Consider the following 13,343-nt stretch of genomic DNA (forward strand, 5'->3'; position numbering starts at 1 on the left):
TAATTATTAAATATAATAAGTTGAAATTTGCCCGTAATACTTACGACGTAAATTCCATTTTAATTGGTTTTTAGATTTTCCCATAGATTTAACGTTGGGAAACGTTTTGACCTCACAGGCTCAAATTCAAAATTCGATTTTCTTTAGGTAAACTTATATTTCAATTGTGTAGTATAAAAAGGTCCGCCACCCGCGATGATTCCGCGATGATCCCGCGACGCGATTTTCGTCGCGTTTCGTGTGCTAGTGCAAACCAGGCCTAATTCCCTCGTGTTCAGTCTGGCGATAAATAGAGGGGGAAATGGGGTCCCGCGAGTGGCGCCGAGGAACGTCGGCGAGATATCACGGACATCCTACCGCTTTATAAAAAAATCGCCCATAAAGCAATTACGGTAAAGAGCGTTGAAGAAAAAAGAGCCCAAACTTATCTTGAAGAGGGGAGGACCTTCGGCCTGGCCCGCGTGCCCAAGAAAATGAGCTATTCACTCGGAAAATCGGAGCGCGCTCGACACCAATTTCGCCTTTTTTACGCGGCTAAATTCGGAACCGGGTCCCAAGCGACCTAGCGTATTGGGCAAACAAGATGGACAAGGCGGTATTACCATCCTCACCTTTTTATTTGAAAATACCTAGAGTGAAACGGGCGTTGGAGAAGTTTAGAAGGACAGGCAACGTCAACTTTGGGGTCCAAGATTGGTCTTTGGAATTATTTATATGGGTTTAACCTAGGAGCAACAAACACAACACCCCACACAAGGAGAACGCAACCCGTCAAAAGTCGTGGATTTTCTTGTGTAAGCTTTTCATTGGCTAGACGCTTTAGCGCCTGCTGCCGTCGGAAGGGGGAAATTCGGAAACTGTCTCCCCCCCGCCCGTAAAACGTTCAGCGTAAAGGTTCCTCCAATGAAATTTGTGTACAACACTGCCTTAGCGTGTTTAAAGGCTAGCTGCGTTCTCCTTGTGTTTGCTGCTCCTAGGTTTAAGGTAGGGCTGTGCAATTAGTAGTTTAGGCAACCGAGTCGATTATCAAGTATCAAATTTTTTATCGTCGAGTATTCGAGTCGAGTAATATTGAAGTCGAGTCGAGTAATCGAGTGCTTGATTATGGGGAAAATTTATCTTATTCGAGTCGAGTAAAGTCTAAAAAAACCTCGCGTAATATTTTTAACGAGTCGGGTTATCGAGTACTTGATTAGGAGTTGGTTTTATTAGTAATTATGAAATGAAATTTAAAAGGAGTATAAATTAACTTTCAATGCTGAAAAATATTCTTTATTTAAATGAACCACAGTTTCCACAACTTTGTAGGTACCGTTTGTTGCCCCCAAAAGTTGTAAAATCTCTCTTGGAACTTTTTGAAGCAACGAGGAGAGAAAAAACAAATACTAGACGAGTTTAGAGAGCAGCTTATTCGAGTAATCGGGTACCCGAAAATGCAGTTTTTGGTACTCGGTAATCGACGAGTATTCGCCAATTACTTATTCGAGGGTCGAGTTCGAGTACTCGCACAGCCCTTGTTTAAGGCGATAATTTCAAGTTCAATTTATTTAAGGCTGGGTGAATAGCACTTTTAGCCAATCGAGGTGAATATCGAATACCCAAAATTTTTCAAATCGAATACCGAGACGAATAGTAGTTTTCGATCCAAATACGGAATAGTTTGACTTAATACAAATACTACCTTATCAAATATTCGTCGAATAATAGCTCCGAATATTCGTCGAATATAGGTGCAAATATTAGTCGAATAACAGGTCTAATAGTCAAAATATTTTTAATTCTAAATAGTAGAAATGAATTATTTAATGACATCATAGGTGACCCATGACGTAAATAAAAAACTAAAACTATCTGTACAGTCACACAAAAAAAGTATCTGCTGAGAGACAACTGAAAAAAACGTACGTTCTTTTATGTAGAATTGTCCTATAGATTAGATATTTTCCGAAAATTCGCCGAATATTTACGAAATAATAAAGACCAAATAATTGAAATGTTATTCGATATTCGATCAAATACCAAAAGAGGTGGGCAAAGACGAATAACCGTCTCGATATTCGACAAATTATTTGACTTCATTAAGCCTTTATCTTGTCAATTTTAAAATTTTAGCCGACTACAGGCTAATTATTTGCAAGTGGCGGCTACAAAGAAATCTCCCCGTGTTACACAATACAAATACCGATAAAGTTTCACCCCCTATAGTAGCAGGATGAATTAAATGAAAATCACAACCAATGAGAGTGAACGCACGAGCTCGAACTGGCTCTCCGCAACGACATCTGTCGAGCAATCGCGTTACGACACACTCGCTTTAATACTTATCATGACTTAAATCAGATTATTTGAAAGAAATTTCCCATTAGCGTACGAAATATTGTAATTTAAATATTTTAATTAATTTTCTGGACATTTTTAAAACGAAAAAGGGAATTTACTTTTTCAAATTTCACCAATTCCAGAAATGTTTAATTTTCAAAACTTTTTTTTGTAAAGGTACAATGATATTTTTAGAAAAATTTACTTTACTAAACGGTAACGTTTTCAAAAATGCTGAAATATTAAAATTGACCTCTTAATCTATTGATAACTTGAAAACGTATAAATTCTAACTTTTGAATGCACGTCAATCGAAAAATTAATAAAATGGAGGGTGCACTATACAGTAGGAAATTACTATAAATTACACTAAATAGAAGCGGCACAAACCAGCAAAGCCCTAAAATGCTTAGCGAACTGAATGTTGCCTGTACCTTTCACTAAATATAGATCGAAAAATCAACAACACAGGGTCAAAATCTATTAGCTTCACTGTAATCTCACGGATAGTGATCAGGCTAAAAACGTTCTTCCATTCATTCGTCCATTCACTTATGTTTTTATTTTATTTATCGCGTGTGTTTTTCTGTGGCTTTGTTGTTTGCGTGGGTGTTCTTCCGCTTGCAAGGTTCGTCATCCCGACTTCTGCCCTCAATCTCTTCCTTCCAAGGTGGTCTCGGCAACACTTCGAGTTCCTTCGGACACGGCGGCGGACGCTTGTCGGGAGTGCCCATCGGCGTGGTGCCGAGCATCGCCGTGGAGCCCAGCCTCATTCAACAGTATGGCCGACAAGAACAAGGCTACAAGTACCAGAGGACCGACGCGGATCACTATGGTAAGACGCCTTGGTTGTCAAACGCGGTCGCCCGACTTGGTTATCAAACGCGGTCGCCTGACTTGGTTATCAAACGCGGTCGCCCGACTTGCTTGTCAAACGTGGTCGACCAACTTAGTTATCAAACGTGGTCACCCGAATTGGTTCTTAAACGCGGTCACCCGAATTGGTTATCAAACGCGGTCGCCCGACTTGGTTGTCAAACGTGGCCGACCAACTTGGTTATCAAACGTGGTCACCCGAATTGGTTCTTAAACGCGGTCACCCGAATTGGCTATCAAACGCGGTCGCCCGACTTGGTTGTCAAACGTGGCCGACCAACTTGGTTATCAAACGTGGTCACCCGAATTGGTTCTTAAACGCGGTCGCCTAACTTGGTGGTCAAACGCGGTCGCCTGACTTGGTTTAAGTTGGTTATCAAACGCGGTCACCCGAATTGGTTATCAAACGCGGTTGCCCGACTTGGTTGCCAAACGCGGTCGCCCAACTTGGTTGTCAAACGTGGCCGACCAACTTGGTTATCCAACGTGGTCACCCGAATTGGTTCTTAAACGCGGTCGCCTGACTTGGTTGTCAAACGCGGTCGCCTGACTTGGTTGTCAAACTCGGTCGCCTGACTTGGTTTAAGTTGGTTATCAAACGCGGTCACCCGAATTGGTTATCAAACGCGGTCGCCCGACTTGGTTTCCAAACACGGTCGCCCGACTTGGTTGTCAAACGTGGCCGACCAACTTGGTTATCAAACGTGGTCACCCGAATTGGTTCTTTAACGCGGTCGCCTGAATTGGTGGTCAAACGCGGTCGCCTGACTTGGTTGCCAAACGCGGTCGCCCGACTTGGTTGTCAAACTTGGGTTACCGTCCCAACGCCACTACCATTGGGACGGTAACCCAAAGGTCGTAGGTTCGATTCCTGCCCGAGGTGATATGATTTTTCTCAATCACTCTGGTATGGCACCACACGCCGAGGTATTCCTTGGTTTAAATGACACTTCTAACCATTAACATTTTTTATTCACCCGGAGCAACTCGATTGGCCAACAATGTGTTTCAACAAGGTTGGTTCGCGTGAATAAACGTTAAGTAGAGCCGTACGAGGTTCACTAGGATTATATTGTTGTTGCTGACGTCAGAGCGATTCCGTTGGGTTCCTACGAAATGAATTCGCGACTTTCATTAGCGGACAGGAAATTCTAGTCGTTGACAACCGATTTGCCGATGCCCAGAAAAAGGCTTGCAATGGGCGCGGGTGAAGTTTGCCGCTTCTCAACTACAGAAACGAATGATTGTATTTCTTTTTCCAATCCCCGCACGTTCGACGTGGTTACGTTTCCGTTTACGAATTAAAAAGTACAGAGTGATACGTTCCGAATTGTCTCGCCATAAACGGTTCCTTCCAAGCAAATACCCTGGTGGTAGGCCAACATGCTCCGCGGTTGGCTTGGAAGGAAAGTAAATTTAAAGGGGGACCGGCAGAAGAAAACCAATGCCTTTAGCTGAATCAATTAACCGTTGAACAATTCTTTCTGAAAGAAGGCAGCAACCAAAAATTAGTAAAATTTATATAAAAAATGCAACGTTTTGAGAAAACCTCTAATTGGTTTTTATAAAGTAAAATTTAAAGGGGGACCGGCAGAAGAAAACCAATGCCTTTAGCTGAATCAATTAACCGTTGAACAATTCTTTCTGAAAGAAGGCAGCAACCAAAAATTAGTAAAATTTATATAAAAAATGCAACGTTTTGAGAAAACCTCTAATTGGTTTTTATAAAGTAAAATTTAAAGGGGGACCGGCAGAAGAAAACCAATGCCTTTAGCTGAATCAATTAACCGTTGAACAATTCTTTCTGAAAGAAGGCAGCAACCAAAAATTAGTAAAATTTATATAAAAAATGCAACGTTTTGAGAAAACCTCTAATTGGTTTTTATAAAGTAAAATTTAAAGGGGGACCGGCAGAAGAAAACCAATGCCTTTAGCTGAATCAATTAACCGTTGAACAATTCTTTCTGAAAGAAGGCAGCAACCAAAAATTAGTAAAATTTATATAAAAAATGCAACGTTTTGAGAAAACCTCTAATTGGTTTTTATAAAGTAAAATTTAAAGGGGGACCGGCAGAAGAAAACCAATGCCTTTAGCTGAATCAATTAACCGTTGAACAATTCTTTCTGAAAGAAGGCAGCAACCAAAAATTAGTAAAATTTATATAAAAAATGCAACGTTTTGAGAAAACCTCTAATTGGTTTTTATAAAGTAAAATTTAAAGGGGGACCGGCAGAAGAAAACCAATGCCTTTAGCTGAATCAATTAACCGTTGAACAATTCTTTCTGAAAGAAGGCAGCAACCAAAAATTAGTAAAATTTATATAAAAAATGCAACGTTTTGAGAAAACCTCTAATTGGTTTTTATAAAGTAAAATTTAAAGGGGGACCGGCAGAAGAAAACCAATGCCTTTAGCTGAATCAATTAACCGTTGAACAATTCTTTCTGAAAGAAGGCAGCAACCAAAAATTAGTAAAATTTATATAAAAAATGCAACGTTTTGAGAAAACCTCTAATTGGTTTTTATAAAGTAAAATTTTATAAATATGAGTTCTAACACTGGTGGTATTCTTTAATTAATTTAATATCCAACTTAATTGAGAAAATAAGTTGGGAAAACAGTCGGCATCTAAAGTCAAACGTGTTTTCTCTAGTCGCCTTCTATCCAAGATTGTATATATTTTCACTTTGGGAAAATAACTATGTTGAGACGACCATCATGACTGAATTTTCCCAAGTCACGATCGGGGCAAAAGAACTTTAATCTTGTCGAAAGATTTGATTGGTTTTAGGGAAAAGAACCTTACTGTTTGAACAACGCCAAGAAGTTATTGAGGTTAACGGTAATAGTTAGTGTAGGGTGCTGTTGGCTAGCGTGGCACGAAGAGCTAGCCACCACCCTCCTACGCGATGTAACCCGGCCACCTGAATTAATGGCTACAAAAGTCGCTTGACAACTTAGGCCTAAGGTGGTGCCTTGGGTATTAGCCATAGATAAAATAACTTCGTATATAGATAGAAAACTTCATGTTGTAGAACTGACACCAGAGTTTTGGCCGACATCTGGTGGCGGCACCCTAATAATATTATTTGTTGAAGTTCGCACTACTCGAAGTCCGTACTAGAACCTTGGTGTAACGCAATCCCAATTGCAAAGGCTTAAACGAGCTATATGTATTAAAAGTACTTTTACTTGAACTGAGAGCAAATTTTAAAAAATAGCACTAAAGAAATAGCATTCAGTAAAGATTTCAAGTTTGTTTTAAACGCTATTTCTGGTATATTTGAAGACAGTTACCTTGCAAAATACGTTTATTCCCAAAACTCCGACCTCAAATTCCTCAACACGTTCTACGCTCTTGAGAACACAGCCAACTGGCGCAGTCACTAGATGTCAGGGCAATCTCGTTAGAGTCAGTTTGCCCCATTGAAGTTTCCTATCTATATACGAAGTTATTTTATCTATGGTATTAGCCTAGCTAAAAATATTTAAAAAAAAATATGTCGCCTCATAAATTTTAAATAAATACCTTATTGTTCTAACTCTAAGAAAATCTCTGTAGAGAAAAAGCGTATGCAATGAAATGGGTAAATCCATCAATAAACGAGCTAATAGGCGCGTAGCACTCTGTACCGAATCGCGCGTGAGGATATGACGTCACGTTCTAAATCGCGGGGCTTCCCCGCCTCTTTTAAAATTGGCTTCTCTATTTTGTTAGCCCAGGCTGCTAATCGAAGGATCGTTTCCTGGGATAGGGTTTTTTAAACGGCTTAACACTAGCCCCCCCCCCCCCCCGCTGGCCAAGAGCGCGACCTATTGGGGCGGCCAACGCGATATCACGCGGCGAGAGTCGTCGGCCAAGAAAGTGAATATTGTTTGGAATCCATTAGGAAGCGTGTTGGGGAGTCAAGCTGACGAAGAAGCCATGAAGTCGGAGGTGGTGGATTACATCGAGCTTCCGGGCCGGGGCAAATGCCGGGTGTACATCGCCCGCTACAGCTACGACCCGATGAAGCAGTCGCCCAACGAAATCCCGGAAGCGGAACTATTCCTCAACGCCGGCGACTACATTCTCATCTGTTCAGAAATGGACGAGGTGAGACGCGCCTTCTCATTTCTCTCTTTGTTTCAGAATTCATCCAACTCAAAAACGAGAGTACCCGCGGTGTTTATTGCCGATTTTGTTCAAAGTCGGACGTAATGTAGACCTAAATAATGTATGAAATTTCCCAAAAGGAGACGTTGCACTACCCATTCGATTTGCCATGGCAACCGAAAATGTTTTTGACACTTAAAACTAAAAAATCTCCATTTAAAAAAGCGCGGGAATTTCTCGGTTTCACAGGGTCCTAGCTACGGAAATTTTTTAAAAAAATTTAAAATAACGAAATGGGTAATTTAGACCACATATGGGTAATTTAGACCACATATGGGTAATTTAGACCACATTTAGGTAAATTTCATCAAGTTTGGGTAAATTGCGACCTTTTTGGGGTAAAATTGTAACAAATTTTGGGTAAAATAAGAAAAAAATCTTCTTTTTGTTTTAAGTGGTGAAAAACATTTTTGGTTGCCACGGCAAATCAAATGGGTAGTGCAATCATACAACGTCTCGTTTTGGGAAATTTCATACCTCATATAGGTCTACATTACGCCCGACTTTGAACAAAATCGGCAATAAACACCTCGGATACTCTCCTTGTTAGTGGCTTTTTCGTAGCGGAGGTAATCCCTAAAGTTGTAGGTATCTTAAAAACACGTTGGAGTTCTTCTTCTTGTGGAGGTTAAAATTAATAGTTAGTGTAGGCAGCTGGCATGCAGGGCTTGCCACCACCCTCCTACGCGTTGTAACTCAGCCACCTGTATTAATGGCATTCAAAGTCACTTTATGACTTAGATCTAAGGTGTTGACTATCAAAGCCCCCTAATTAAGGGCCTGTTGCAAAAGTATGATTTAAGCCTGGTTTTCACTTGGCGGAAAATCAACGACTGAAAGTTCGACGTCGGCGATATGGTTTTCGACGTTTCGCTCACTGTCGGCGTTTTAGCATTTTCACTTGGCGTTTTTTTTTGGGCGGAAATAAAGCGATTTTGTTTCTGCCAGCGAGTTCGTCGGTTTTCGTCTGATAGTGGAGATTTAAGTCTAGGCCTAAAAAATCTGATCATAATAGTGAACTATTGATTAAAGCGCAGGTAAGCATTTTAAATTTAATGTTTTTTTACATGATCTATCGTGTTCAAAGATATATGAGTTATGAAAGATCGGTTTGTGTGAAAGAAACATACTGGAAAAGAAGGCAACAAGGGTATAAAAAAAAACACGTTCCAAAATTCACAGAAAAGCACGTGGCCGAGTTCCGGATGCAAGAAGCAGGAAATTAACCATCCCCCCTGACGTCACAGTCACCTTTCGAAAATGGTTTTTGATTGGTTGAAAAAGAGCGAAATCGCCCAACTGAGCGAAAAAAATAGAAATGAAAATCGCCACACAAAACCGAAAACCGACGGAATTTCCGCCCGGCGTCGACGGAAATTTTCGCCCATTTTCCGTCGACGCCGGGCTTTTTCGCCCAAAAACCGCCAAGTGAAAACCAGGCTTAACGAGGATTCGACCATAGAAGTTATATTGGCAAATCGTAGACAAACGTACTTTTGCAACAGGCTCTTAGTTTGAAACGAATGGGATTTTAACGTTAGGCTCATGACTGGCCAAACTGGCTACAGGACTCCATCTGGTGGTGAAAAACTGTAACTTATGAACGAATCCCCCAATGCATGCTACAGGTAGCATAGATTCTATTGTTTTATCTCCCGCGCCTGTCTAGTGCTGAATACATTTGCCTCTGTGCCCAATTCAAACTTAGTGGGGCGTTGATAGTCTGATTATGATTTTTAAAAGGAGCGAATTTCCTAATAGCCGGAAATAGTTTTATAAAAAATCCCAATATTAAAGAATTTAGCTCGATACTATTTGGTTCTTCAAAAACGACTTTTGTAAAATTATCGTGGTTCAAGGGAATACAATTAGCAATATAGAGAGTTAGATACTTATCTCTAACCATGTTATTATATACTTTTGGTAATATGTAAATGTCGTGAAATTTGATAGCTTATTAATTTTCGTTCATCATAAAGAAATTATATCAGTTAACAGTAATTATGAAATCGTTGAAATTTATAGCAAAATGGGAAAACATAAAATTAATATACCTTCTTTGGAAATGTATTTGGAAACAAACATGCTAAAGGAAAAATATTTTTTTCGTATAAGATTTCAACCAATATTATAATAAATTTTTTTATCCCAATTATTGAATCACTTTTTAGAGCTTAACATGCCGCCAGGGCTATTTCATTTTAGGAGGTTAGATTACGGAAGCTTTCAGATGGAGCCCATAAAGTCAGATTCGATTTCCCAAAATTACATATTTTTTATCGTAATCATTACGTGGGAGCTCCATCTAACAAATAAATACAGTCCTGGCTACATTAAACATTTTTTCAAAACGGATCACAAACGAAGTGTTGCACACCAACAATTTTGTCCACCAGGTTTCAAATAACTACCGTTTTTTTTCTGACCGAGAGCTACAAATATTTTCATTTTACGAAACATTTTGTTTATTGCGCAAAAATAAATGGTAATAGTAATATCAAGAATGTATTTATTTATATTTAGGAAGAATGATTATGTTGCGACAATCGCCGGGCACGTTGAACGCCTTTCCCCCGTCACGCGCGGGGGGAAAGACAAAACGTCACCGGCGTTTGATTACCATCGCGTTAGGTGACGTAAATTTTAAGCAGCCAATGAAATACCGGGACTATTCGTTTTATTTTAAGTGGAGGAGCGTACTGGGGGGACCAACGGGTGGATTGAGAGACAGGCTAAAAACCGTCTCGACATAGACATTCTCCCTAGGTATAAATAAATACATTCTTGGTAATATTAAATACTTTTATTAAAGTTGATAAATTTTGTAGTAGAACATAATAGTAATTGAAATAAAATATATCCAACCATACAACGGGGGGTAAACGTAAATAAATAAATATAAATAAATAAGTAAATAAATAAATATAAATAAATAAATAAATAAATATAAATAAATAAGTAAATAAATAAATATAAATAAATAAGTAAATAAATAACTTTAAAGAAATAAATGAATACAAATTTAAATAAACGTAAATAAATAAATAAATATAAATAAATAAATAAATAAATGGCTATAAAAATAAAAGCAGTTTCTATTAAAGGGGCGACATATAACGAAGTATGTATTCTTAATTTGTATGATTCCTGGATGATCTAACCGTCATGTCTTACCCCTTACCTTGACAAAAGAGGAAAAACACCGTGTGGGAAACACAGAGAGGCGTGGTTTTTCTTCCAGGAATCAAGAAGCGAACAGGGTGCAGTCCTTGCATTCTCTATTCAGCTGAATATGTTGTTGATGTAACGCGTCCAAATGAAGGAGCATCCGTCGGCTTTGCATTTAAAATGACTTAATGTTTGTGTAATTTGGCGTTTCTTTTGGGCAGGATGGCTATTTTCAAGGAGAGCTGATGGATGGAAGGAAAGGCCTGGTTCCTTCCAACTTTATTGAGAAACTGACAGGTATGCTCCCTCGAAGTAAACTCCCTTAATCTGTTCACTAAGCAGGGTTTTATTTCATTAATAAACACATATACACTTGACAGTTAGACGATATTTTCTGATTTTTCTGTAGGCAATACGAATTATTTTCAATTTTAAAATTTTTTAATAGTTAACATCGAAATTTTCGTTGGTCAATGACTCAACATTTTTGTGGTTAATAATGAACATTTTCGTTGGTCAAAACGAAATTATTTAGTTATTCAATACCCAAGTCGTTCGTTGATCAACACGAAATAATTTCGTTATTCAATACCCAAGTGGTTCGTCGATCAACACGAATTAATTTAGTAATTCAATACCTAAGTCCTTCGTTGACCCACACGAAATTATTTCTTTATTCAATACCCAAGTCGTTCGTTGATCAACACGAAACTATTTCGTTATTCAATACCCCAGTCGTTCGTTAATCAACATGAAATAATTTCGTTATTCAATACCAAAGTTTTTACGTTAGTCTAAACGAAATATTTTCGATGTACATATATGAAAATGATTAGTTTGCGCAATATGAAAGATTTTAGTTGGTATAAACCAAATATTTTCTTTGGTAAAATATGAATAATTTTAGATGGTTCGTCAACGCGAAATATCTTCGATGGTAGTATATGAAAAATATTATTTCTTCAATACGAAATATTTTCTTGGCTGGATACGAATTGACCAACGCAAAATGGCATTCGAAGCACAACGTTTTCCTTGATCAATACGAAACACCCAACACATTTCTAACATAATTTCAGATATTTGGGACAGTAACAATTTAAGCTGGTTTTGTCACCGGTAATCTTAAACAATTTGAGTTAATTGATCAGATTATTCAAGTCGTAATTTTTAAATTCCGATGGTTTTCATTTTGACCCACTTCAACTGATCTGATAATATCTAAACCTAAATGCCGATAATCTGATATCTGATTTATCGCACTTTTTTCTTCAGACCAGATAAAGCAACTGAAAATCGGCTTTTAGTTGAAACAAATTGAATTAAAACTAGATTACTTGTAGAGGTTAACGGTAATAGTTAGTGTAGGGAGCTGTTGGCTCGTGTGGCATGAAGGGCTTGCCACCACCATCTTACGCATTGTAACCCGGCCACCTGTTTAAAGGCATTATAAGTCGCTAGATGACTTGGGCCTAAGGTGGTGCCTTGGGTATTAGCCTAGCTGATTATTACTTTAAAAGAAAAAATATAAGATAACGATGATGAAGTAAAGCTAAAGCAATGTCCTCCAATAGGTGACGATCTGTTTGACTTTCAAGCGACGGTCCTTTATGGCAACCGCGACTCTGATGACAGCAGTGCTAGCTACACGTACGGACAAGACCTAGATCTTCCGCTCAACGAAGACTTTCAAGCTATTCCCCCAGGTATGCTTCCCTCCCTTAAGCTACGTTCGCACTTACTAACCTGGTGCCGAAATATGCTAACTTTGATTTTTGTCAAAATTTAGATAATTGATATATGCTCTTATACTCAATTTAAAATAGATAATTAACATAAGGTCCTATAATTAATTTACACTAGATAATTAACATGAACTCTTAAGGTCAATTTACACTAGATAATTCACATGAATTGTTAAGTTAAATTTACACTAGATAATTAACATGAGCTCTTGTAATCGATTTACACTAGATAATTAACATGAGCTCTTGTTATCGATTTACACTAGATAATTAACATGAGCTCTTGTAATCGATTTACACTAGATAATTATCATTAACACTTGTAATCAATTTACACTAGATAATTAACATGAACTCTTAACGTAAATTTACACTAGATAATTAACATCAATTCTTAAGATCAATTTACACTAGATAATTAACATGAACTCTAATTTACAATAAATAATTACCATGAACTCTTAAGGTCAATTTTCAAAAGATAATTAACATGAACTCTTATAGTCAATTTACACTAGATAACACGCTAACCGAATTTACTATGTATGATGGATTGAAATATTACGACATCTTTTTGGGTTCAGTAAAACGTTTCTCTGGAAACAATATAAAATATTTCAAGTTTTAAAAATAATTTCATCTATAAGAAAATGTTCAAATTTTAGAGCTTGTATTTATATTTATTTAGAGAATTTGACAAAAATTAATTTAGTTAATGGTTATTTTATCTATAACCTTTCTGCCAGATATAATGTGTAATCTCGAGTTACCAAATTTTTGCTTGAAAATTGGAGTTATACAATATGCCCTTCGTAAAAATTCTAATAATAAAAATTGGAATTTAAAACTATTTAGGTACTCTATTACCCTTTCGTTAAAATAACAATATTCCAGATTTATAGAAACCCCAAAGTTCAATTTACTCGAAAAGCAACATTAAAGAGATACGGGCCTAGAGATACGATATTATTGCATCGAAGAACCGAGGCATCGAGTTTTTTCAGAAACGAAATCTCCATTCTTAGGCTGATAGCTTTTTAAGCCAATTATAGCAACAACAACTACGCTCAATCCGTGAC

The 13,343-nt window shown here is 37.8% G+C and overlaps 1 protein-coding gene across 9 annotated transcripts in view; it reads left to right on the plus strand.

The window, feature by feature from the left end:
- Positions 1-13,343, plus strand: part of Rbp (RIMS binding protein) — a 106,521-nt gene that overhangs the window by 58,260 nt on the left and 34,918 nt on the right. For all 9 annotated transcript variants that reach the window (XM_090162591.1, XM_090162593.1, XM_090162592.1 and 6 more), the window contains exons 10-13: positions 2,948-3,154; positions 7,086-7,291; positions 10,741-10,816; positions 12,094-12,225. In XM_090162591.1, the coding sequence (XP_090018717.1) occupies positions 2,948-3,154; positions 7,086-7,291; positions 10,741-10,816; positions 12,094-12,225 (621 nt within the window). The remainder of the gene's footprint in view (positions 1-2,947; positions 3,155-7,085; positions 7,292-10,740; positions 10,817-12,093; positions 12,226-13,343) is intronic.

Source organism: Leiobunum rupestre, chromosome 11 (assembly GCF_980474605.1).
Source record: "Leiobunum rupestre chromosome 11, qqLeiRupe1.1.hap1, whole genome shotgun sequence".
NCBI classification, from domain to species: Eukaryota; Metazoa; Arthropoda; class Arachnida; order Opiliones; family Sclerosomatidae; genus Leiobunum; species Leiobunum rupestre.